The 27,996-nt window shown below is 42.8% G+C and overlaps 2 protein-coding genes across 3 annotated transcripts in view; one reads left to right on the top strand and one right to left on the bottom strand.

Moving 5' to 3' along the window:
• Positions 1-27,996, bottom strand: part of LOC144892601 (uncharacterized) — a 1,198,808-nt gene that overhangs the window by 836,452 nt on the left and 334,360 nt on the right. The gene's annotated exons all lie outside the window — the stretch shown is intronic.
• Positions 1-27,996, top strand: part of MKLN1 (muskelin 1) — a 76,055-nt gene that overhangs the window by 37,128 nt on the left and 10,931 nt on the right. For both annotated transcript variants that reach the window (XM_078779826.1, XM_078779825.1), the window contains exons 5-8: positions 2,076-2,185; positions 2,322-2,514; positions 8,393-8,470; positions 17,309-17,374. In XM_078779826.1, coding sequence (XP_078635952.1) covers positions 2,076-2,185; positions 2,322-2,514; positions 8,393-8,470; positions 17,309-17,374 — 447 coding nt within the window. The remainder of the gene's footprint in view (positions 1-2,075; positions 2,186-2,321; positions 2,515-8,392; positions 8,471-17,308; positions 17,375-27,996) is intronic.

Genomic DNA, 27,996 nt, shown 5'->3' with positions numbered 1-27,996 from the left:
ATATATATATATATTCGTTGATGGTGATATCATCGTGATGATATCATCGTTTTGGAAGTTTAACCAGGAATGGGTTTATGGAAGAACGTGTGCATTCTGCAGCAGATAGGGTCGTAACACGTGTGTTGCATGGCATTTTTTTTTTTTAATTGGTGCCCATCTACATGTACATTTTCTATACCAGACCTGGAGTCCATTACAATTGCAGGTCATGTTTTTACTTGAATTGTTGTTACCTCTGCCGCCGAAGGTGGACAGAAGTTATGTTTTCACCCATATTTGCTTGTTTGTCTGTCTGTCTGTGAGCATATTTCATAAGGTTATGGACAGATTCGGACGAAACTTGGTGGACAAGTTGGGTGTGACAAGGATGAATTTATTCGATATTGGTGAAGGTCTGGATCCAGATGCGAGAATTTTTTATTTTTTATTTCAAGTGATTGTTCATCATTGAGTGGTGGGGTTAAAATCTATATATAGCAATATATCGATATTTCAAAAAGTTGTGGACTGATTATGACAAAACTTGGTGGAGAAGACTGTTAGGTGGCAAGAACAAGCCGAATAGATTTTGGTTTCGGTCTGGATGCAGATCCGACCTATCAGTGCGATACAAAACAAACTGTTTCGCCTGGTGGAGGTATTGTACATGTAGTTGTGCATGTTGTACATTTAGTTGATCATGTTCCAATTAACCCTAGGTATACGGTATTATATATTACTAGTGAGATACCAGTGATACGCACGGGTGGGAGGCCAGAAGCAAACAGGCAATGCAGATACGGCGAATGCTAAAGCATGAAACCAATAAATTATTCCTGCAGCACCTTCAGTCGCACGTCAGACATGGACAGCAAGTTCGTGAAGGACTTCCATGAAAAACGTACCCATTCGCAAACAAACGTGTACATTCACGAATCGAAACATCAATTGTGGGTCCGTGGCAAATCTGCATATGGCGATCCATGAGGTTCACGTTTAGAGAGTAGAAACCATCATGGCATGTCGTTATTCACTTGAACTCGATATCTCTTTTTTTCATTCCAAACAGCATAACTCCAATCACAAAATAAACTTTTAACAACATTGTTAATGTTTCCTTCATTGTAAAAACTACCAAGTCAACAGTTATAAGGATTTTGAGCCGATAGGTGTTACGGCCTCGGCAAGATCGATGGAGACAGCGATCTGTTAGCTTATACACCGCCCAAATAGCTATGTGGAATTCTCTCATGCAGAGATTAAACCCACATCGTTTGAACTTTGGCCGAGGTCATTATTTACTTTTAATGGTGTTTATATACGAATCCAAAAGGAGATAATTGGTTTTGGGTCATCCTTTCCGCATATCTCGTGGGATTGTGAGTTGGAGAGACAATCGTGATGGCGGGGAGGGGTTGGCATTCTCTCAAGCAGGGATTCGCCCCATGTCCTTATAAAAGGTCTTTGTCCGAGGTCACCAAGTCCGATCAGTGCAGCCAATCGGTGCAGCCGTGCAGCGATCGGTGCAGCCGTTTGTGCGGCACCTGGGAAAATAACGTTATGCGGGAGTCCAAACCTGAAAATGCTGAAGGCCAAAGCTGAAATTGGAAAAACAATATAGCCTATTTTACTCTAGGGGATCCCAGGATAACCCACCCAAAATTTTGTTGCGATCGGTTCAGCCGTTTTTGCGTTACCTTCGAACGGATGGGCAGACAGACAGACAGACAGACGGACGGACATTTGGTGAATTATAGTAAGATGGTATATGTAGAGGTCACCTTATTATGCACAGAGAGCAAAAGTTTCTTCTGAACACCTTCCGTTGAGACCATTAAGTGTTTCACACCAGCCCACCTTACATGATCCTTTGAAGCACTGGTAGTTGAAGGCTTTGCCTCATGCACTTCATTTCACGATACTTTTTCCATTGGTGAAGTGCTGTATGATTATTGTTAAATTGATTAACCTCTGGTTCTGTTGTGTGTTGTTCATTACTTTGCTTTCTTGACTCAGTGTTGGTTTATGTGATGTTGTTAAAAACTGAGTTTTGATTGATCCATGTTGTTGTTTTCTTTTTCTTCTTCTTTCAGTTCCCATCCTATCATGGGGTCCGAGTTTCAACTTCAGTATTTGGTACGTGGAGCTTCAAGGCATCGATGATTCTGAGGTTGTTTTTCCTTGCTTGCACTGGTACACAAAGGTATGAATACCAAACATTACTGCCGACGCTTGACAATTCACAATGGTTCTTGTTTCAGTTATTCTATTATCGATTGTCACAATTGATTTACCAACATCACATCTGCTTTTTCTCTTGACGATACTTTAAATACCAGTACCGGGAACGAGAGGCCATCCGGTTATGCTTAAAGCATTTCCGACAGCACAACTACACAGAGGCGTTTGAGTCACTGCAGAAAAAAACTCGCGTCGCTTTGGAGCATCCAACGCTGACCCAGCTTCACGAGAGGCTTGTAATTAGAGGGGACTTTTCTGCCTCTGAACACCTCATTGAGAAGGCCGTGAATGGTAAGGATGGTGCTTGTGTGGGCTACTGTGCATATTTAGGCATAGCAAACTACCATAAAACCTAGACTATAACGTGCACTTTTTTTACCCAAAAATCTTTTTAAAGTTAGAGGTGCGTACTATACATAGGTCAAATTTTTTTGTTAGTTTTTTTCAGATTGAAACGATCCTCGAGGACGTCTTCGAAAACGGAAGTGGCAATACTCAAAGAATAACAACAAAGAATAGCTAGATGTTTAATATAGAATATATAATCTGTAAGTTCACAATCATGAAGATCATCGACAGATCGTACTCGTGCTCCTTCCGTAATTTGATGATAAATTGCTGAAACTATTTCAGTTTTGCGTTGAAGTCAGCCAGGAGCTTCTGCGCGATCGTCGTTCGACGACGGACGGAGAGACTGTGCCGCTTCATAAAACGATCTCCCCATCCACGTGACGCCTTGAAGGTGACCATGTTTGGCAGCGTCTTCGCAAGCATGACGGCTTTCACACGCACCTCCGAAATGCCTACGTCACCACCTTGTTGCCGACGATCTGTGAACCATTAGAGCAGTTTGGCCTCGAGCTCAGGATGGGCGACCGCATAACCCTGTTCGGCAATTTTGCTTCGTGGGAGCGACTGCTCCTTCTGTCGTGTCCATAGTCTGATGTTCACCTCAGATATTCCGTCGAATTCCCGCCCAGCAGCTCTGTTGCCGCGATCTTCAGCGTATCGAACAATGTTTAGTTTTTGAGCCGCGGTGTATGATCGTCGTCGAGAACTCATGGTTAATTAATTATTATTCGTAATTAATATGACTTCTGCCATTTATTTAATATGCGCTGCTATGTTTAAACTTTGGGCAATCACAACTGAATATCATGATTGATACAATTTATGACTGTCGTAAATGTAGATCCTTGACCTGCCGTGATAATCTTTCATTAGTGCCGCTCTGGTCAACTATTACGAAATCGTGGCCGACAGTCGTGGTTGAGATGGTCTTCGCCGTTTTTGACAGATGTAATAACATATTTGACGTCGATATTTTTTTCATTTGAGTGCTGAAATTGGGGATGCGTATTATATATAGGTCTATAGATTTTTACACCGCAACAAAAGTCCAAGTTGGGGGTGCGCGTTATACACAGGGGCGCGTTATAGTCGAAGTTTTACGGTACTTCTCCATATTATTTTGATGTCCATAAGGATTCATGAAGTTGAGATTAAATTGAGAAAGATTGCCCCCGTGGCTTTATATATTAGGCCATGGGGCAGATATGGTCCTCGTGCACCCCCCCCCCCCCCCCCCCCCCACAACTCTACCACCCCATATATTTTTGCAGTTCACTGGTAATTCCCTGTTTGTCGTAAAAAGGCGACAAAAAGGGTTGGCGGCAGGAAGGGCATCCGGCCGTAAAACATTGCTTCAAAAAGGGGACCAAAAAAACAACAACCACGGTCCCCGAAAAAGGCCAACCCCCGCTTGCGGGGAAAAATGACCTCTAAAGGTGTTGTTTTTTGTTTTTTTTTACTATTCATTTTTCACACATATTTGATGGTACCCTTAAAATATATCTTTTCCGTGTCGTTATGTTCCCTGAGATGGCTGAAAGTGGTCTGAGTTATATAAGTTATATATCATCTGAAAGGTAATTATCTGCTGGTCATTATAAATGGCATATATTTTAGATTTAGTGTTACCATTGGCCTCAAAAATCAAGTCGAACAGCTATGCTATACCCCATGTTTCGCTGTGCCAACGTAACACAGACTAAGATATTCGAACTTATATCTTCAATCCAGCCACACTAGACTTGATTGACATTAACAACAACTTTCTGGACATTCTTCATAAAAATACCTTTCATTTGATACCAAATATGTCTTCTTACCAGTAAACATCTATCAGATATGACACTGTAAACAGACCGCAGGTGTGCCGACAATCGCCGCATATGCTTCTCAGATGATCCATGTGGTAACACTGTGCTAACTTTCAACACAATTAAATATGAATTGCTAAATTCACACACAATCACACCTTATTTGTTATAGTATAACAACATTGCTGCTTTCTAGCTGAGCAACATACAATGCTCTCAAGTCTGATAGTTTCACAACCTTGTGGCTATGTAGCACCTCCTTATCTACAACATCACAAACTACTTCAAAAGCTTTCTTGTGAACTTCTTCTAGTTCTAGCTGATGCTAGATTCCAGCTGATGTTCTAGCTGATGCTAGATTCTAGCTGATGTTCTAGCTGATGCTAGATTCTAGCTGATGTTCTAGCTGATGCTAGATTCTAGCTGATGTTCTAGCTGATGCTAGATTCTAGCTGATGTTCTAGCTGATGCTACATTCTAGCTGATGCTAGATTCTAGCTGATGTTCTAGCTGATGCTACATTCTAGCTGATGTTCTAGCTGATGCTAGATTCTAGCTGATGTTCTAGCTGATGCTAGATTCTAGCTGATGTTCTAGCTGATGCTAGATTCTAGCTGATGTTCTAGCTGATGCTAGATTCTAGCTGATGTTCTAGCTGATGCTACATTCTAGCTGATGTTCTAGCTGATGCTACATTCTAGCTGATGTTCTAGCTGATGCTAGATTCTAGCTGATGTTCTAGCTGATGCTAGATTCTAGCTGATGTTCTAGCTGATGCTAGATTCTAGCTGATGTTCTAGCTGATGCTACATTCTAGCTGATGTTCTAGCTGATGCTACATTCTAGCTGATGTTCTAGCTGATGCTAGATTCTAGCTGATGTTCTAGCTGATGCTAGATTCTAGCTGATGTTCTAGCTGATGCTAGATTCTAGCTGATGTTCTAGCTGATACTAGATTCTAGCTGATGTTCTAGCTGATGCTAGATTCTAGCTGATGTTCTAGCTGATGCTACATTCTAGCTGATGTTCTAGCTGATGCTAGATTCTAGCTGATGTTCTAGCTGATGCTAGATTCTAGCTGATGTTCTAGCTGATGCTAGATTCTAGCTGATGTTCTAGCTGATGCTACATTCTAGCTGATGTTCTAGCTGATGCTAGATTCTAGCTGATGTTCTAGCTGATGCTAGATTCTAGCTGATGTTCTAGCTGGTAAATTTCTGAATAGTAGCGAGTGGTTGACAAAGCTGCTTCATTTGCAACATGCATGTATTCCTGTAACTAAATCGAGGTAAAGTGTGACTTAATAATATATTGTCAAGTAACAATGAGCAATTGAATGATATTTCACTTTCCCTCCATGACTGACAATGTCGATCAACGCGATCATTTCGTGCAGTTATCGCGATTGTCGGCATACCTGCATTCTGTTTGAAGTGTCATATCTGATAGATTTTTATTGACAAAAATACACATTTGGTATTAAATGAAAGGTATTTTTATGAAGAATGTCCAGACATTTGTTATTAATGTCAATCAATTCTAGTGCGGCTGGATTTGAAATATTCGTTTGAATATCTTAGTCAGTGTTAGTTTGACACAGCGAAATATGGGGCATAGCTGTTCGACTTGATTTTTGAGGCCAATGGTAACACTAAATCTAAAATATATGCCATTTATAATGACCAGCAGATAATTACCTTTCAGATGATATATAACTTATATAACTCGGACCACTTTCAGCCATCTCAGGGAACATAACGACACGGAAAAGATATATTTTAAGGGTACCATCAAATATGTGTGAAAAATGAATAGTAAGAACCAGTTTATTTACTGATACCAGTTGATTTCATGTTGAGGGGACCCTAGTGCTTCAAAAATATATGGGGTGGTAGAGTTGTGGGGGGGGGGGGGGGGGGGGTGGGGGGGGAGGGTGCACGAGGACCATATCTGGCCCATGGCCTATATTGAGTTTGCATTGTGTGCAAGATGAAGAATCTAGTGGCTTGAAGCTTTCTGAAATTTGTGCACAAGAATTGTACAGTGAGAGAGTTAGAACAATGTATGGAATCAGCAGAACGTTGCTTAAGGTATGTTGACCGCTGTGGGAAGCAAGAAGCGTCGTTTCGGGCATTAGCTCCTTGTCAGAGCAAAAAAGCAGCAATTCATCTTTACACCGCTTGAAGATTTTTTTATATTTTTTTATTTTTTATTTTTTTTGTATACAAGATCGAGGCTCGTGAAAGAGCTAACATTAATCACACAAAAAGGCAAACCGACACACAAAACACAAAAAACAAGGGGAGCGGCAGACAAGATGGGGAGAGAGGGGGAAGGACACAAAAGAGAGGGGGAAGAGGGGGAAGGACACAAACACAACATTTGAGAGCAGGGACATCGGGAGGACTTGGGGGGAGGTGGGAGAGGAATAAAACATATGAACACTGCAAGGACTCTGGGGTGAATTACCAGGGGTAGAAAAGATCAAGGTTAAGATCACTGGGAAGCAACGTGAATTGTCTATGTGATCGTGCTTTGACTAAAAAAAAATCACACCCATGTCCGAAGGAAGCGATGCATTTTGGCAGTATGTGTGCAATCCATGCAAATTAAAGGATCTCCAGATGCTTACAACTTTAGAACCCTTCAGAATTGCCCTTAAGAACCCACTAGAATTACCCTTTGGAACCCATTAGAATCACCCTTTAGAGTTACCCTTTGGAGTTACCCTTTGGAGTTACCCTTTGGAGTTACCCTTTGGAGTTACCCTTTGGAGTTACCCTTTGGAGTTACCCTTTGGAGTTACGCTTTGGAGTTACGCTTTGGAGTTACGCTTTGGAGTTACGCTTTGGAGTTACGCTTTGGAGTTACGCTTTGGAGTTACGCTTTGGAGTTACGCTTTGGAGTTACGCTTTGGAGTTACGCTTTGGAGTTACGCTTTGGAGTTACGCTTTGGAGTTACGCTTTGGAGTTACGCTTTGGAGTTACGCTTTGGAGTTAGCCTTTAGAGTTAGCCTTTAGAACCCTTGAGAATTACAATTTAGAACCCTTTAGAATTAAACACGGTAGGTTAGAAGGGTTCTTCTTCCTCATTTTTGGATGGACGGATGGAAGGAAGGACATGTTCAAATATTGAAGTGTCTTCACCGCTTAAAATTTTTGAGCGATTGAATACTTTTCTTCCACCTGTGACATTTTCCTTCTCATATACAATCACTCTTGTATAATCTTTTCAAAATACGTTCAAAAACTGCAGTGTAAAAAGCTTTGTTGATGAAATACTTCCACAATTTGAATCGGTACTTCTCTCTTGTTCCATTTTATCATTCATTTTTAAAATGAAATTTTTGAAGTAGACATTTATTCATTTATTACTTGCGAAATCAAAGGTTTTCAAGTATATTGGTTGGTCTTGTGCGTTATTCTCTGTTTGTCTGTCAATCGCCTGCAGGTCACAATTTTAAACCGATCTTCACAAAACTTCACCAGATGGTAGAGTTGGTCATAAGGAAGCAGCCTATTGATATTGAGGTCAAAGGTCATCTTGAGGTCATATTTCTAGAATTGTCATTTTTCATCCAATTGTCTTGAAAATTGAACAGCATTTGTATATTGAGTCACTAAATTGAGAAACCAACTGGTTTTGAGGTCAAAGGTCAACGCAAGGTAAAACTTCTTATATCATCAATCTTCATCTGAAAAATCATCAATTTTAATCCGATTGACCGGAGCTATGATTAAGATCGTCAATTTTAATCTTAATGAAATGGTCAATTTGATGTAACCATAGCAATTTTTTATTTTGGGGAAGGTTGGATTTTGCAAGTACCATGCTCTGCATGACGTCTTTCCTGTTTATTTATTCCTTGGGTAATTATTGAAATTCCTGTAATCCATGTTGGAACTTGATTAAATGCTAGTGCGTTTATACAGTTGTGTTCACATCAAAGCCATTTGTAATGAATGCTATTTTCTTGTGACCTTTGTTCCTAACCAAAATTGTCTAGATGGTTTGTTCACACATTACATCAGCCAGCAGGATTACAAGCCTCGCTGGATGCAGATTATTCCAAAGTCTTACAAAGGTAAGCTTTAGATTATGCCATTTGCTTCCAATTTTAGGAATTCATATTTACCCTCGCCAGAGAAGAGGGTATTGCATTTGAGTCCGTTTGTTTGTTTGTCTGTTTGTCCGCACAGACTAAATATGATTTTCTCTGCAACCGTTGGTCCGATTGACAGGAAATTTTCACCATAGGTGCACTTCCAATTTTTAAATGTTAATTATGATATAGGTCACGTGGTTTGGCCGCCATCTTGGAAAAACCGAAAAAACTTGCATCTCTATATCTCTGAAAGCGCTGAATAGAAAAAATTGAGACATGGCTCATTGTAAGGAACTCTCCATGGGGAATAAAATATGTTGATGTCATAGGTGCCTCCATTATAACGTCATAATTCGACAAGTACAAAACTTCATCCGATCAAGATTAAATTTATTGAGCATCATCTAGGGATAAATTGTTGGAGAAAAAAAAATAACAATGACTTCACCGGTCATGTGGTTCGGCCACCATATTTGTTTTAACACAAAAGCCTTAAAAAACAACAACACAGAAAACACGTCCTGGCGAGGGTCTGCAGTCTTTGATATGCTCTTTTTTGTGTTCTACCTATTGTGGGGTGAAGGTGGTGGGGATGTAACTTGAGACTAAAAAACGTTGTGGAAAGATGAGATCAAGACATTCGAGAAAGATAAGGGAGAATGAGGGATGTAGGAGTAAAATGGATGGAGAGAGAAAGGGGTGGGGGACATGTACGAGATGTGCTGGGAGGAGGTAGTAAAAGATAGTCATATTTAATGATGACATATTTGAAGTCATCACAGAGTACGGTACTGTAGTACCCCATATGTAGGTATGGCACAGGAAAATGAATTGGTGCCCCATAAAATGTGTACAAAATAATATGCTGAAAAGCTACTGTTGAGTGAAGTCATAAGCCTTCAAAAGCCATACCTTTTAATTCTCTAACATTTTCATAACTAACAAGAATGAAAAAGACGCCACACTACATCGCTAAAGTACCAAATCAAGGGATCGCAAAATCGCCGAATTGTTAAATTGTTGATAAATTTGTATTTTTAATAGGTTACAGAGTATCATCCAGCCAAGCCCAATAATGGCTGGAGCAAATACAATTATTCCAACGGAAGGAAGCAACATTCTTTCTTGGGCATTGTACCCATACCATAACAAACATTTTTTGTCGAATTTAAAAAAATAAGACAACTACAATACACCACAACCTGTTGAACACCATTTACGCATGCGCAGATTTAATAAAACTCTGCCGTAAAATTCACTGTCTCCTGTTTTTCTGCCGTAAAGTCTGTCGTCGATTGCAAGGCCATGTAAATTGGAACGGGATGCATATAGGTTAGGAGTTTTTCTGCCGTAAAGTCTGTCATCGATTGCAAGGCCATGTAGATTGGAAAGTACGACAAAATGCATAACTTCCAGAGGAAAAGGGTCCCGAACGGTCTGCTGATGCTTTCATTGAGGTTCACACGGGGTCCTACCGGTTATTGAAAAGAGCATTGTAAATTCACCTTTCCATATACCGTATGCATTCTATTGCTCAACCCAATCATGCAGTACCTCCTCCTTATGTAAATAGATGTGATCATGTGGCCCCTTTATAAGGCATCTATTTATTACATGTATACAAGGTAGGGTTGGGCTAGCGTAATGTATGTATACATTACATGTATACATACAAGTCCCTGGTGTTGGGCTAGCGGCTAGGGTGCCGGCTTAGGATCCTAGGATCCTGGGTTCGAATCCCGGTCAATCGCTGAATTAATGCCAGGGGGGTTGACTCAGCCTGTCATCCTTCCGAGGTCGGCAAATTGAGTACCAGTTCACTGGTAATTCCCTGCTTGTCGTTAAAGGCGGCAAAAAGGGTTGGCGTCAGGAAGGGCATCCGGCCGTAAAACATTGCTTCATAAAGGGGACCGAAAAACAACAACAACCACAGTTCCCGAAAAAGGCCAACCCCCACTTGCGGGGAAAAATGGCCTCCAAAGGTGTTTTTTTTTTTTTTTTTATATACACGGTAGGGAGGGCATTGGAAATTGAGAGAGGAAATTGGAAATTCCAACATTGAAAAAAGGAACAGAAGGGAAGAGGATAGTGTTGTGTCCTGTTGTTACATTGACGATGTAAATGCCCTTTTGATTTTGGACATGACAGGATGCTCGTAAAGGGGTGGAGAAAGCAACGTGGAGAGAGGGAAATGGCGGATTGAATAAAGGCTGTTATCTCACTTCGGTGGTCCAGATCATTGGCTAATTAAGCGGCACACAGATAGGAATGAAGGTATATCTTTATTGTGTACATATAGGTTGGGAGTAAATTGAGGAAAAGAAGAGAATATATGACGTTATGAGAAGGTAAGGAGTTGAGCGGAGTTTGGGAGAGAAGCGGAGGAAGATTGAAGAGGAAGATATAGGAGTATGGGGATATAATAGAAGGGAAGGAGCACAGAAATTAGAGAGGGTAAAGAAAAATTATGCTATATTGGCATACAAAGTAAATAGATGACTCCAAAAGTGAAGGACAACAGGGTAGCAGAATGTCTGAGTGGAAAGAGAAGGGACGGGAATATTGGACGGAATATTAAGGGAACTGGGGAAGGAACTTGTATGAGATATATCGTTGAGGAGGGTGAGGGTCGGAGTATTCCCCATGTAAACACCACTCAAAATAATTTACTGCTTGATGTCATTGGCATCCAGATCGAGGAAAATTAAGTTCAATGTCAAACTTTTTTTTAATGAAAAGAACATGTGGGGATGGAATCCCCCAAAACAATTAAACAAGATAGGAAGGAACGAAACGGCAGGGATGACACTACAATCCAACACCACAATCATTTTACGGGTTGCCATCACAACATATTTTGACATTTTGCGAATCAAATTTTGCGAAATCACCAAAATTTAATCAATTTTTCCTTGTCACACACCCAATCTGTCCACCAAGTTTGTCCAAATCCATCCACAACCTCTTGAGATATCATGCTGTGTATCGTTTTTTTGCCCTATCTTAATGGTGAAGAATCACTTTAAAAAATTTTGGATCCAGGATCCGGATTCGAATCTTCACCAAAATATAACAATTTCATCCTTGTTGCATACCCATTACCCAACCTCTCCTCTAAAATTCGGCCGAATCCGTCCACAACTTTTTGAAATATCCTGTTCACAGACAAGCAGACAGACAGGGGTGAAACATAACCTCCATCCACCTTCGGTGGTGGAGGTGGAGGTAATGAGAGCCAGACTGGAATCTGTCCCGGGTCTTGTAGTAGGGTCTGCCAGGAAAGAAAGCTCCCCCAAAGTAGCAGCTTTCAGCACCCCAGGTCTCAGCTTCAGAAGTTCATCAGGTTCAAAGCAATGTCCCAGACTTGTGGTGTTATAGCCCCCGACTTTCTTTGCAAAACCACAAAATTCCCCCCAACCAACTTCCCTCCAAACTCCACCCCCCCCCCCCCCCCCCCATTCCCCCATTCCCCCATTTTTTGAAATAGCTTCATTGTGCCATTCTCCATCCCTCCGCCTTCCCCATTACTCTATAAAAGTCAACAATCCATGCATTTACAGCATCGCCCGAGGCCAAAAATTGCAAGAAATGCAAATGTACATTATTCCGGTGATTCATACTTTTTTTTTTATTACAGTGCCTATAGAAAGTCTACACCCCCTTTAAAACTTTTAAGCTTTTGGTGCCTTATAACCTGGAAATTGCATAAAATCAAACTTTTTCCACCTTTATTTCCACATCGTAACCCACAACTTCCAAGTGAAAAACAAATTCTACAAATTTCAGAAAATTTATTAAAAATACATAACTAGAATATCTTGGTTGGATAAGTGTCCACCACCCTGAGTTAATACTTGATGGAAGCACCTTTGACAGCAATTGCAGCTGTGAGTCTGATGGGATAGGTCTCTACCAACTTTGCACCCCTTGATTGGGCAAGATTTGCCCATTCTTCTGTACAAGCTGTTCAATCTCAGTCATGTTGTGTGGGGAGCATTGATGGACAGCAATCTTCATCATGCCACAGATTTTCATTTGGACTTAGGTCGGGGTTCTGACTGGGCCATTTAAGGACATTTATCTTTTTGTTCCTTAGCCACTCCAGTGTAGTTTTGGCTGTGTGCTTTGGGTCATTGTCATGCTGAAAGGTGAACTTCCGTCCCAATTTCTGCTTTCTTGCAGAGGGCAGCAGGTTTCCCTCTAGGATTTTCTGTATTTTGCTGTATTCATTTTCCCTTCTAGCCTGACAAGTGCCCTAGTCCCTGTTAATGAGAAACATCCTGAAACATGATGATGCTGCTGCCAACATGCCTCACAGTAGGGATGGTGTTCTTTAGATTATGTGCTGTGTTGGGGGTTCGCACAAGTTGGGTTTATGCTGTTGTGGTTCAGACCACAAAACGTTTTTGCCGCATGGCTTCAAAATCTCCGGAGTGGTTTTGTGCATACCTCAAACGAGACTCAAGGTGGGCTTTTTGAGTAATGGCTTCTTTCTTGCCACTCTACCATATAGACCAGACTTGTCGAGTGCTTGGGATATTGTTGTGACATGCACACAGTGACTAATCTTTGCCATAAAGGCCTGTAGCTCTTTCAAAATTGCCATTGGCCTCTTCTTGGCCTCTCTGATCAGTCTCCTCCTTGCATAGTCATCCAGTTTGGAGGAACGGCCTGATCTAGGCAGGATCTTGGTGGTACCATATGCCTTCCACTTCTTAATAATTGTCTTGACTGTGCTCCAAGGCCTTTGAAATATTTTTATACCCATCCCTTGATCTGTGCCTTTCCACAACTTTATCCTGGAGGTCTTTTGAAAGCTCCTTTGTGATCATGGTTAAGTCTTTGCTGTGAAATGCACTACCCAGCAGAGGAAACCTACAGGAACAGCTGATTTTATTTTGAAATAATCAGAATCACTACAATTTAACATAGGCGGAGGCCAATTAACTTGGTGTGTGATTTTGAAGGTGATTGGTTACACATGAGCTAATTTATAATTTATATAAAGGAGGGGGGAGACGCTTATCCAACCAATATATTCTCATTTTGTATTTTTAATGAGGTTTATGAAATTTGTAGAATTTGGTTTTCACTTGGAAAATGTGGGTTACGATGTGTAAATATAGGTGGAAAACGTCTGATTTAATGCAATTTAATTCTAGGCTATACGACAACAAAAGATGAAAATTTTGAAAGGGGGTGTAGACTTTCTATAGGTACTGTAACTGCTTTTTTCCCCAGTCCTACTTTGCTTTTAATATGCGTTTTCGCATTCTCAATCATAATTAATTTTTGTATTCCCAAAATACGCTGCGCTGTCCCACAAATGAGCTAAGAACAGCGAATTTACCAATCCCTTTGTTTGTTTGTTTGTTTGTTTGAGACACAGAGACAGACACAGAGACAGACACAGAGACAGACACAGAGACAGACACAGAGACAGACACAGAGACAGAGACAGACACAGAGACAGACACAGAGACAGACACAGAGACAGACACAGAGACAGACACAGAGACAGACACAGAGACAGACACAGAGACAGACACAGAGACAGACACAGAGACAGACACAGAGACAGACACAGAGACAGACACAGAGACAGACACAGAGACAGACACAGAGACAGACACAGAGACAGACACAGAGACAGACACAGAGACAGACACAGAGACAGACACAGAGACAGACACAGAGACAGACACAGAGACAGACACAGAGACAGACACAGAGACAGACACAGACACAGAGACAGACACAGAGACAGACACAGAGACAGACACAGACACAGACACAGAGACAGACACAGACACAGACACAGACACAGACACAGAGACAGACACAGAGACAGACACAGAGACAGACACAGAGACAGACACAGACACAGACACAGACACAGACACACACACAGAGACAGACACACAGAGAGACACACAGAGAGACACACAGAGAGACACACAGATGGGGAGGGAGGGAGAAAGAGAGAGCGTTATAACAAAGCTGCGCTAAACAAAGAAGCATTCATCGAGGTATGACTGTATCCATATTAAACCTCCTAGTTTGGTGGAGCAGTAAGGCACAGATCGTATTCTATATTATTGTCAGCTGCACGAACTGTGAGCAACATTGGCCGTATGCCACACGAGCACATTGCTCCACCTTGCTGCACACCAGCCAGGAAGTGTTGTTGTGGTCAGGCGTGATAATAAAACCAAAACCGGCCCTTCCGACCCGATAAAGGCAACATGACCCATTAAATTTTTCATGCATATATATCACATTAAACCGTGCTAAGTTCATTTCATTACCATCTCAGAAATGTTGCAGAATGCACCATTTTCTATCTTCAAGAAGTGAGATTTTCACATATCCAGAAACAAGATTTTCCTTCTCAATACAGTATTCTCGTTTTTTATACCAAAGCATTCATGCCTGATAAAATAAACATGTATCAAGTAATAGGAACAAAATATATTAACAATCAAAATGGGGCCTTATTAATTAGCTGATAGAAAAATATGTGTGTGGTTTCTGAGTATCTGTGCCATTATAATGAAGTTGGGCATTATGATGAAGTTGGAAAGAGGATTGACGAGAAGAGGAAGAAGTTCAAGGAGTGGCAGAAGGCGAAGGGTACGGGAGCAGAAACAGCAGAGCATGAAAGTTATAAGGCAGCCAGGAAGGCTGCAAAGAAAGAGGTAGCAAAGGCGCAGGAGGCATGTAGGAAAATGTTCGGAGAACGCTTGGATTCGGAAGAGGGTCAGCAAGCAGTATTCAGGATTGCAAAGCAGATAGCGAAAGAGAGGTGTGATGTGATGGGGGTGAGTTGCTTGAAGGATGAAGTGGGACAAATCGTTGTCGACCCAGATGGAATTAAAGGAAGATGGAAAAGATATATGGAAATGCTGTTGAATACAGAGAATGAATGGGATGGCAACATAGAGAGTAACCCAGTTTTAGGACCAGCAGAGAAGATAACTGAGAAGGAAGTTGAGGAAGCGATAAAAGCAATGAAGGGTAGAAAAGCGGGAGGGCCGACGGGAGTTGTGGGAGATATGTTGAAGGCAGCGGGAAGTTGGGGTGTGAAGAGAATGACAGAGATCTGTAATCTGGTGGTGAAAGAAGGCCGCATTCCAGTGGCTTGGGAACTGAGTACCCTCGTCCCTCTATACAAGGGGAAAGGTGACCCTCTGGAGTGTGGCTCGTACCGAGCGATAAAGTTATTGGAGCATGGAATGAAGGTATTGGAAAGGGTGTTGGAGAGGAAGATAAGGAAGAAAGTGAAGATCGACGAAATGCAGTTTGGATTCATGCCAGGAAGAGGAACGACAGACGCGCTTTTCATTGTGAGGCAGTTGCAGGAGAAGAGGAATAAGTTGTTTCTTGGGTTTGTTGATCTGGAGAAAGCATTCGATCGGGTTCCACGCAAAGTATTGACATGGGCATTGAGGAAGTTAGGAGTGGAGGAATGGTTGATCAGAGTAGTGATGGCAATGTACAAAAGAGCACGCACAGCTGTAAGGACGAAGGACGGGAACAGTGGTGAGTTTGAGGTGAAGGTGGGAGTGCATCAGGGGTCGGTACTAAGTCCACTACTATTTGTAGCTGTGATGGAGGTGCTGGCTCAGAACGTAAAGGAGGGTTTACCGTGGGAGTTGTTGTATGCAGATGATCTGGTGTTGATTGTGGAAAGTATGGATGGACTGAAGGAAAAGATGAACACGTGGAAGGAATGTATGGAGACAAAAGGTCTGAAGGTGAATATCGGAAAGACGAAGGTGATGGCAAGTGGTAAAGCTTTTGGTGAGGTGGAAAGAACTGGGAAGTGGCCCTGTGCTGTGTGTAGGAAGGGTGTCGGAGTGAACTCCATTCAGTGTACAATGTGCGCTGAGTGGGTTCATCAAAAATGTAGTGGTCTGAGAGGGTCATTAACCAGTGTGGCAGCTACATTCAAATGTAAGGTGTGCACAGAGGGAGCTGCAGATGGAGGAAATGTTGAGTTGGATCTTGGAGATGGCATGAAGCTGGAAGGTGTGAAAACATTTTGCTACCTCGGAGACATGCTGAATGGAGAAGGTGGATCAGACTCGGCAACGGTTGCTCGAGTGAGATGTGCATGGAAGAAGTTTCGGGAATTGAGTGGCGTGCTGATGATGAGGGGATTGTTGTTGAAGCTGAAAGGAAAGGTGTATGCCGCATGTGTGAGAAGTGTTATGATTTATGGGAGCGAGACATGGGTAATGAACGTAGAGCAGCAACGAAGGTTGGAAAGGGTGGAAATGCGAATGGTTCGAAGGATGTGTGGAGTATCGTTGAGAGATAGGAAGACAAATGATGAATTGCGAAAGATGATGGGAATAGAGCCTGTGATTGATGCTGTGAAGAGGAACAGGTTGAGATGGTTTGGTCATGTGTTGAGGAAGGATGAAAGTGACTGGTTGAGAAGAGTGATGGAAATGAATGTAGAAGGAAGTAGAGGACGGGGAAGACCGAGAAAGACTTAGCTAAAGATGGTGGAAGAAGAAATGCGGGCAAGGGGGTTAACAAGGGGAGATGCAGAAAATAGGGCAAAATGGAGAAGATTGTCATGGGGACCGCAAGGCTAACCCTCGCTCTAGCAGGGAAAATGGCCTTTAAAATGCATGTTGTTGTTGTTGTGCCATTATAAGCACAATGCGTCCTGTTCAGGATTTCCACAATATTTTGTCGTATTTTGTGTCACTGAGCAACTTCACTCTCTATTCTAAGCAAACAGTTAACTGTTTGTTTTGCATGACAGCATTGATCAAGCTGATTGTTGGCATTTGTTTCGTTTAGAGGACAGTGAGGAAAACAGGCCAGGGATGCGAGGAGGACACCAGATGGTCATTGATGTCACTACCGGTGAGAGGGAATGCAACCAGATCTTCAGGCTCTTTTATTTGTGTTTTTGAACGCTGTTTTCTCATCCACTTCATCTAACGTTTAAACAAAACTCCCATTTGATTGGTATTGACACATTTTGCATCTTCGCAAGTCTAAGATGATTCACAAATATCATTTTAAAAATACAAGATTACTCAATGTTTTTACTCTTTAGTTTTCTTTGTATACTCAGCCAAAGCTTGTGGAGGAGATAAAACACTGAACGGATCAGGATGCAACAGAAATCAGGAACAGCAGAAAGAAGGGGGTGAGGTATGGGGAGAGGGAGACGAAGGGGTTGAAAGCACCATCAGTAGAGTAGAAGGACAAAACAAAAGGGAGACTTGGACAACTAATGGATGAGGGAGGAAAGGGGTCGGGAAGGATGTACAGGATGGACAGGATGGATACAAAAGCAAACTCTCAGAAAGGAACAACTGCAAAAATGGAAACTTGTAAGGAGATGGGCTTGGGTGTGGTTGGGGGGAGGGGGGGTGTGGGGGGAGGGTTACAGAGGTGAGTTAAGATGAGCAGTGATTCTGGATTTTGGAATTTCACCAGAAGGGAGGTGATGGTGAACCATGTGCATCCTGCAGAAACCTGGTGTTGGTCAAAGCAATGGAAGAGCAGAGGGTGCAATACCAGAAATTAGGCAGTCGAAGGCACAGACAGCACCGATCTGTCAGCGATGTGAAAGCAATAGGGCTTCACCCATAGACTCAGCTTCACCACAGAACATTCCATTAATCTTGAAGGCTTTGGTTTCCACGACTTCAAGCTGAGCAAGGTGTGAGGCAGGAGAGTCAGCCCAGAGTGGACAGCAGAACTCCATCATGCTGCAGATGAAGGTCATGTAGGTGGATGGGAGTTCACGTATGCCAGGGAAGGACTTTGTATGACAGAGAATGCCCAGTTGGCGGCTGGCTTTGGAAGCCAACTTTGAAATGTGGTTTGCTCAAGAAAGAAAGATCATGGCTGATAATGAGACCCAGGAGTTTGAGTGAATGAACCTCCACAACAGGATTGTTAAGAAAGTAGGTAGAGGGGAGGGGAGGTTTGCCATGTGTTTCTTTCTGAGAGAGATCGTGAGAGTGAAATCCGTCAGGATTGAAAGACATCTTACAAGTGTTTGACCATCTTGTGAATTTTTTCCAAGGTCTGAAGAGAGGGAAGAAGCTCCAGTGTGCCTGTCTGAAGGATGAGGGACGTCATGGCAGATGGTGGAGTCATCAGCAAATAGATAAGGAGGATTTTCCAGAGAGTCAGATATATCATTTATGAAACCAGGAATAGGACTGGGCCCAGAACTACCTTCGGGCACTCCAGCCTTGACAGGGAGAGGAGATGAAAGGATTCCATTGAGAGCCACGCATTGGCTATGAGAGTAGAGGAAGTCAGTAAGCCATGTGTGGAGTTGGCGTTGGATGTCATTGGCATATAATCTGGAGAGCAAGGCAGGATACCAGACTAATGGAAACTTTCTTCATTTTTACGGCGTAGCCCATCCGGGAGATCCGTCTCAAACCGTGTTTGCCCGTCCATATTTATGTCCCCTCAAACGTATACCAATCAGAGCTGAGAATCTGGTCACATGACAGGGTGATGTGATTACGTCTGATGTCATTACGGCGTTGCAGCGGCTAACTCTCCACACACCGCCATTTTTATTTATATGCTGTTCATGCCAAACATATCGTCGAACCTGTCATATATCACAATTGCCATGCTCCACCTTTTCGTTTTTCATTCAGTGTGAAACACAAACAAACCGATTGTTAAAATGATCATGAAATATAGAAAGCATTGGCGTTACATCTCTTGAAACAATACGGTACGTATAGGGCTTAGGCGTTATGACTCACCTTCCGCTTCGGACAAATTAAGCCCAGGTTTCTTAATACAGTGGTATCGTTTCAGTAGTATAATTTTCATAATAATAGTAATATTATTATAGTAAATATAACCATAACACTTTAATCCCAATGTTGTGAATGGAAAGTTGATGGATTGAAGCGGTGTAACCGTGGAAGTAAGGAATTCACGTCGGTTTAAAAATATATATATAATTTTCGTAATAGTAACATAACGTTATTATTAGAGTAAATCTAATCGTAACACTAATCCCTTTGTAGTGACTGCAACGTTACTGGAGGATAAATATATATCTTGTATATACTAAAGTAGCAGCAGTTTTGTGTCCGGCCGTCATGCTACGCTATTACGTATATGATGTCATTACGGCGTAAACACCCGCTCACTTCGAGAGTGGCAGGAAAGGTCTTTCTTCTTTGGGGTATATAGATTACAGTCTCTCTATGGTCGGGTTGCAAGAACATTGGGTGTGTGTTCATTTACCAAGTTTCTTGTGGAGAGATCGCCAAGTGGTTTAAGCATTCGAGCAAGCACTCCATTCAAACCCGTTAAGGAACGTCTGACTTGGCAAGCGCTAGATAGCTGCTTGGTAAATGTATATACCCTGGGTTTCCTCCCTTTCATTTTCGTGTTAAACAGCAGTAGCGACTCTTTCAAAAGGTCGCTACGAAAAACGCCACGATTGCTGTAGGAAGGGTCATGTTATTAACACTTGTGGGGTATGTAGATTACATAGATCTTCCCTCAGATCCGTACATAAAATTTGCCTCACGGATGTCAGGATTCCTCCCAAAAAATTTCAGTTTTGTGTTAAACAGCATTATAGCGACTGTTTCAAAAGTTAACTATACCGGCACTTGGTAGAGCACATACCTCCGCCAGGCTCGACAGTTTGTGTTTTGTATCCCACTGATAGTCCCTATCTGGATTCGGACCTGTACCAAAATCTAATAGGCTTTTTCTTGCATCAACTCGAACACCAAGCTTCGTCATAACTCGTCCATAACTTTTTAAAATATCATGCTGTACTGTATATCGCTTTTCACCCGATCTCTCAATGGTGAAGAATCACTTATAAAATTAAATAATTATCATATCCGAATCCATATTCAGATCTTCACCAAAATCTAATTGATTACCGTAGTCCTTGTCACACACCCAACCTGTCAACCAAGTTTCGTCCAAATCTGTCCATAACTTTTTTGAGATATCCTGCTACATATTGTTTTTGGCCCTATCTCCCAATGGTGAAGAATCACTTAAAAATGATACCAGCCGGATCCGAATCCGGATCTTCACCAAAATATAATCATTTCGTCCGTGTCACATTTCATCCGAATTTGTCCACAACTTTTTGAGATATCTTATTCACAAACAAGCAAACAAATAAACAAACAAGCAGACAGACAGTTGTGAAAACATAACCTCCATCCACCTTTGGTGGCGGAGGTAATTAAACGTGTTTGTGGTTTATAATATTTGTACTTACTAGGGCATTGCCCGTACGTGGGTGCCCGTTCCTTGCCAAAAAAAAAAAAAAACGCTACCCGTACGCTCTACCCCGCCCGTACGCCCGTAAACAAAAAATAACAACGCTCTTCGCTTCCGCCCTTCGCTCTGACTGAATTGGGAGAAATAATGCGCATAAGAAATCGAATTACGTACCGTAATGGCGGTCAGCTCGTAACGCGCACACTGTCCGGAAGTTCGCATATCGCATATCTATCTATCTATCTATTAATGCCCATTTATTCAATTATCGCCAACGTATTTTGGCTTTTTGCAATTTAATCGCAAGGAAAAGTAGAAAGAGAAGAGGGAAAAAAAGAAAAGCCTTGCCTTGCTGCAAACAGCTGCTGCAAACAACAACAACATGGAAGGCTGCACTGTCCGGAAGTTGGCATATCGCAGTTACGATTATTTTAGTGTTAATGGCCAATTATTCAATTAGCGCCAACGTATTTTGGCTGTTTGCAATTTAATCGCAAGGAAAAGTAGAAAGAGAAGAGGGAAAAAAAGAAAAGCCTTGCATTAACGCATTAACGCTTGCATTGCATTAACGGTTCGGCACACGTGATAGCTCGCTGCTCTCTGATTGGTTGAAGCGTTTTTTGGACATAGCTCGGTAGGTACTTGTCCGATTAATTACAAACCTTGAAAAGGCACATCCTCGGGTCCCCAGCAATATACCTGGCAAGTTTCAAGTATATCGGACCCGTGGTTGTCGAGAAACAGCGGTCACAGACACACAGACAGACACACAGAGATTGCTGGAATTATAGATAGATGGTAGAGGTGCTCCCATGAAAACGCCATGATAAGCTATTTATAAACGTTAACACGGCATTTGTTCAAGGAGGATAAACACCATGGGAGGTGGGATATTATTAGTATTAATATTGTTTTGAAATAATATTAATATTATGCTTTTGTTATTAGAAGCGGCCTTTGAAAAACGCCACGATCAAGCTATCTTAACACAGATATACACCTCAACACACATCCCCATTGGGGAAAACCCCCTTGGGAAAGGTGGGGAATTAATTCGCTGCAACCTTCATTTTGTCACCCTTAGTCCTCCTGTCAAGTTTGTTTTAGATTGGATAAGTAGTGACCGAATATATCATGGTCAAAAATCATCAGACAGACAGACATGAAATTGCGTATTTTAGTATGATGATAATATGCCGTACAGGCCGAACATGTCGTCGAAGTGGTCAAACCTGTCATGTGTTTTTACGGCATCTAGAACAGTGTTTGTCCGTCTGTATGTATGTCCCCTCAAACGTACCATATTTTCCGGTGTATCAACCGCGGTTTTTTACCGACGGGAAAACCCTAAAAAAGGGGGTGCGGTTGATACACAGTAACAGAAAAATTTGTGCATTGAAAAACTGTCATATCAATGGGACGTAATCTTTATATTACTTTGGGGTTGCGGGGATACAATGATGAATGATCGTCAATTACGTTACTAAGGTAGGTTCAACGCCGATTACTTCTGCCAGTCAAAATACAAGAAAGTTTGAAGTTTGTAATATTTGATTTTTCTATGCGTGTTTGTGAAAATGTGTACTTTCACTAGTCCTCTTTGAATGACAGGTCACATAGTGAATAGAGTGTGCTAAATAAAGACAGGATTAAGTCACAAAACAAAAGCGTCAACATGGTAAACAGGATGTTTTGCATGGGACATTATAAAAAATTTAAAAATAAAAAAAATTATGACATTATGACGTACCTATTGTCTAACCAACGCCGCGGTTAAACCTATTGAAGTCGGCTTTGATGCCGCCGCATGGGCTGGGCGAATGTATAAACGGAGAGGTCAACGGGGAGTTTCACCATTCGTTCTATCCTGTTCGAGCTATCAAGACCAAGATTCACCATTCGCTTCTATCCTGACCAAGACCAAGCTTCACCATTCGCTTCTATCCTGACCAAGACCACGAGATGGCACCGCGATCATTCACAGCAGCTTTCAAGCTCCGTGCCTGCAGGTTTGCAGAAGAGTTTAGTAATCGGGCGGCCGGCCGACGCTTCGGAATCGGCGAGTCCGTCATTAGACGCTGGCGGACTAACAAGCAGACGCTGGAGACGATGCCGAAGAAGAAGAAGGCAATGAGGGGCAAAGCAGCCCAGTGGCTGGCCTTGGAGGAGAGACTGCTAATGTGGGTGAGAGAGAAGCGAGCCGAGGGACACGCCATCGCGACACTAGCGTTGCGACTCCAGGCCCGACTCATCGCCAGGGAAACAGGGGTCGATGACTTCACGGCCAGTACGTCTTGGGCGTACAGGTTCATGGGTCGTCATGGTCTTTCCATTCGCCGGCGAACCCACATCGCACAGAGTCTCCCTGATGACATAGCAGAGAAGACTGCTAATTTTCAGAAGTTCGTGATCAAGTTCCACAAGCAGCACGACTATCCCCTAAGCCGCATCAACAACGCAGATCAGACGCCGCTGACCTTCGATGTGCCTCGAGGGACCACCATCTCGGCCAAAGGTGACAAGTCGGTGTCCATCACTACAACGGGTCATGAGAAAGATCGTTTTACGGTTATGCTAGCGTGCACCGCTGATGGGGGAAAGCTGCCGCCGTATATCAGCTTCAAGAGGAAGACGCTACCAAAGGATTTTTTTTTTTTTTTTAAAGTCGAAAATCGGGGGTGCGGTTGATACACGGGTGCGGTTGATACACCGGAAAATACGGTATACCAATCGGAGCTGAGGATCTGGTCACATGACTGGGTGATGTCATTACGCCAGTACGGCGGCTGACTCTCCACACCCCGCCATTTTGATTTATATGCCATTCATGCCGGACATATTGTCGAACCTGTAATAAATCACAATCGTCATGCTCTACGTTTACGTTTTTCATTCAGTGTGAAACGCAAACAAACCGATTGTTAAAATGACCATCAAATATCAAAAGCATCGGCGTTACGTCTCTTCCAACAAAACGGTACGTACTCAACCCTGTGGGTTATAATTGGTTCACCAGTTATCAAACAGAGTGACCACTATATTCGTCATGGGTGTGTGTCTGTGTGTCTGTCTGTCCGCAGCATAACTACCCGATGATATCATCCAATCTTGATGAACAAATGGACTCATGCGCTCATGGTGCCGTCAGGGCCGACAGGGACAGCATTTGCCGATTGGTAAGGGAACGAGGTCATCTGAACATTCCCGAACGACGATTAGAATCCGCCCCCCGACAACTTGTAATGCAACGGGGAGGTCACACCCCGGCCTTCGTGATTGGTGAAGGCGCGATGGGATGATTGAGTAGCGCTCGATGATTGGACAGAGTGTGATGCCAGCGTGGAACATTCGAGAGCAGGAGGAAAAATATGCGGACTGGCCATCTTGGTCTCTCTTGTCCTGAGTTTGGTTATGGGTGGCTGTACCTCTCTATCTTCCTCTTGTTTTGCCTTGGTCCCACTGGCAAACGGCTGTGGTTGTGCTGCATCCTTTCGTGAAGCCTTGGATAGTAATGGAGGAAGAAGAAGCTGTCCCGTCGATCTCTTTGTCTCGGTGCCTTGGTGGAAGGCGGGTGTGGGTCGTGCTGGTGCGTTTTTGGTTGCATATGCGCCTGTGAGGCGGAATACGGCGGCGGTTTGCGGAGCTCTTGGCACGGTCGGAGGGAGACAAAAGTGAAAGGGGACCAGCCACACGAAATCACCTCACGTTCGTGGTGACTCGAAGAGGAGCTTTGCGCCATCTGGCGATTTTTCAGCGTGCGGCTGCGGGCCACTTTGTGCTGCTGGCTTCATTCAACGCCCTCACTTGAACAACAACTCCGGCACTATAAACACCATTTTATTTGCATTATCTTTTCTCCTGTCTGTATTTTACATCACAGTGGAGGGTCCCTCATTTAAAATTTTTAGTTTGCCTCACCTTTTGTTGTCTTTTACATTACTGTAAATAAATTTATATTTGTTGAATTTTACTTTTTGTCCTGGTTCATTTTTTTGTTTTGTGGGTTCAGAATAATCCCATGTGTTTTCGATCAGATAAGGCCTCAAACCTTCCCGCGTGCGCGAAAACATAATCCCACCAAGTTTGGAGTATGCCTCGGAGTTAAAGCTCGTTTCGGCTATTCGTCTGAGGCCGGTCTTCATCGGCCACGGACAGGACAATAATCTTAAATTACATTCCAAGAATTGATGTCGGAGGCAGATAGCGCTCCTCCACAACTAGCTATGATAGCTTCTTGGAACATTTCCCACGCTTAGCTGTTTCATCGAGCCATCATTTTTTTCAATTACTACATTTCACAGTTGCCTTAGAAATATTGCGAATTTGATGATCGATTGTAATTTGACCGTAAAAGGATTGCAGTGAATTTCAGTCATTTCGAGGAAAAGGGATTGCTTCTCGCCGTAAAGGGTGTTGCCCTTCCTTTGTGACGTCCATTCCAATGACCTTTCCATGTTGGATCCATGGTCTTTCATTCAGCCTTAAAATGAGAACATGTGCATGGCACAATTGCACGCAGTTTTGCATCTGATAGAAAACTCATTTATCTGGTCACCATGGTATTCATCACATTCAAGATTCATCAAAAATATGTCTGTGACCTCAATTAATGAAAGTCAATTAATGAAAGTTATTATCGCATGTAAATGTGATGGGCACTGTGCCAAGCTGGTTTGACACTTTGGTCTCTCTGTTTTGGAATGATGCAGTCCAAATATTTGCTTGGCACTTAATTTCAGTACATTGATGGATTGTTTTTGTTCTTACTGTCTTTAAAAGTAATTCTTTAAAAGCATTTCATAATTTTAGCTTTTTTTGTTTTATTCCGTTCATTGGTGCTGTAGTTTCAAAAAAAAAGTATCAACTGTTAAACTGCACTTTGTGTATTCATTGTCTGCACTTTGTGTGTTCATTAACACACACGAGCTAATAATTTGTGATGGAAAAATTCTTTCTGAACAAACAAACTGATGGAATCACACCCATAGCTCGGCATTGCGTCCAAGCACACAATGATTGGTTGTCTGTTGTCACGATATCTTCGCTTTATATTTTTAACACGAAGAAGATAACAATGTCAAATGAAGATGAAAGGATGATCCTTATTGTCGTTGAGCATACTTTTACTTTTAACATGATCAAGGAAGTTTGGAAACTTGCTGCATTCTCCTTTGTTTTTTTGGTGATTTTTGACAAATCTGTGCTGGATCCTGTGACTCTTAGCATCCAAATCCTTAATACACCTTTTTTTTATTTAATTTTTTTTGTATACAAGATCGAGGCTCGTGAACGAGCTAACATCAATCAGAAAAAAGGACAAACGGACACACAAAGCATACAATAAAGGGAGCGAAAGACAAGATGGGGAGAGAGAGGGAAGCACACAAGTACAACAGCAGAGAACAGGGACAATGGAAGATCTGTGGGAGGGAGAGGGCTTGGGGGGGAGGAGGCATGGGAAGGCGAGGGAGGGGGGTGGGAAAGGTATAAAACACATGGACACTGCTAGAACTTCCAGGAAAGAAAAAAGTCAGGATTAAAAAAAAAAAGTGGATCTGGGGTGAATTAACGGGGGTAGAAGAGATCAAGGTTTTGGATGGGGGAAGATAAGAGATGGTGGTGAACAGCTGTTTTAAAGACCTGGAGGGAGGAGTGGGATTGAAGAGAGTGAGGGAGTTTGTTCCAGAGGTGGGAGTAAAGAGGAATGAAGGAGTGATGGTGAGCAGAGAGTCTTGATTTTGGCAATTTCACCAGAAGAGGGTTACTGGAAGATCTTGTGCGACCTGTAGGAATATTTGGGGGACAGAGCACAGATAGAGCTGGGGGAGCTAGGCCAGATAGGAGTCTGTAGAAGACAGAAAGACCACCTACCTGCCTGCGGTGAGTGAGTGAAAGGCCCTCGAAGTTAGTTTCATTGCGGGAGATTCCAATGATTCTGAAAGCTTTGGTTTCAACAGCGTGACGACGAGCTAGGTGTGAGGCAGGAGCACCAGCCCAGAGGGGAGAACAGTATTCCATTGAGCTGCGGATGAAAGCGTTGTATGTGGTGAGGAGCTCAGGTGTGCCAAGGAAAGACCGCATGACGGAGGATGCCCAGTCGGCGACTGGCTTTGGAGGCCAGATTGGAAATGTGGTTTTCCCAGGAAAGATCATGGCAGACGGTGAGACCCAAAAGCTTGAGTGACACAACTTCTTGGAGAGGATTGTTCAGAAAGTCGATGGGAGGGTTGTCCAATCGGTCTTTTCGGAGAGACATAGTAAGAGTGTGAGATTTGTCAGGATTGAAAGACTTGTTCCACTTGTATGACCAGTCTGTGTTTTTGTCCAGGTCTGCAGAGAGTGAGGAGGCTGCATACTGCCAAAATGAGGGATGAGGAATGGAGTGGCAGAGAGTGGAGTCATCAGCAAAGAGATAGAGAGGATTTTCAAGAGAGTCAGAGAGATCATTGATGAAGACTAGAAAAAGCACAGGGCCCAGAACACTTGGGAAACTTGGGGAACTCCAGCCTGAACAGGAAGGGGAGATGAGAGAAACCTATTCAGGGCCACACGTTGACTATGACTAGAGAGGAAGTCCGCAAGCCATGCGTCGAGATTTCCATGCATACCATAGGAGGAGAGTTTGGTGAGCAGAGCGGGGTGCCACACCGTATCGAAGGCACATGATATGTCAAGGGAGACGGCTCTAATTTCCTGTTTGGCATTGAGGATGTCCATCCATTGTTGAGACAGCAGAGCAGCATGTCCAGAGTAGAGGGACCTGGTCTAAAACCAAATTGATGATCAGAGATCAAGCCATTGGAGAAGAGGAAAGAGTTCATATCTGAAGCAATGATGGATTCCATGACTTTGCTGATAATTGGGAGAAGGCTGATTGGTCTGTAGTTGCAAGGATCTGTTTTTGCACCTTTTTGTGTAAATCGGTGATGTTGGCTGATTTCCAAGCTGATGGCAGATGACCTTGAGCAAAAGAGAGGGTGAAGATAACAGAGAGAGGGAGTGAAAGAGCAGTAGAGCAGGATTTTATGACCCATGGGTTGATGCCGTCTGGTCCAGTTGCAGAATCAGAGTCGAGGATTGATAGAAACCTCTCCACCTTGACAGGAGAGAAGGACACAGAGTCCAGGAGCAGCTGGGTACGACTGGATATGGTGGGTACAGAGAGGGATGGGTTTGGGACACAAGATTTTGAGGCAAACACAGAGTTGAGGCATTCAGCTTTTTCACGTGCGGAGTCA

The sequence above is a fragment of the Myxine glutinosa genome, chromosome 6 (assembly GCF_964187855.1).
Source record: "Myxine glutinosa chromosome 6, kmMyxGlut1.1, whole genome shotgun sequence".
Classification (NCBI taxonomy): domain Eukaryota; kingdom Metazoa; phylum Chordata; class Myxini; order Myxiniformes; family Myxinidae; genus Myxine; species Myxine glutinosa.
This window is presented reverse-complemented; position numbering and strand designations above follow the sequence as displayed.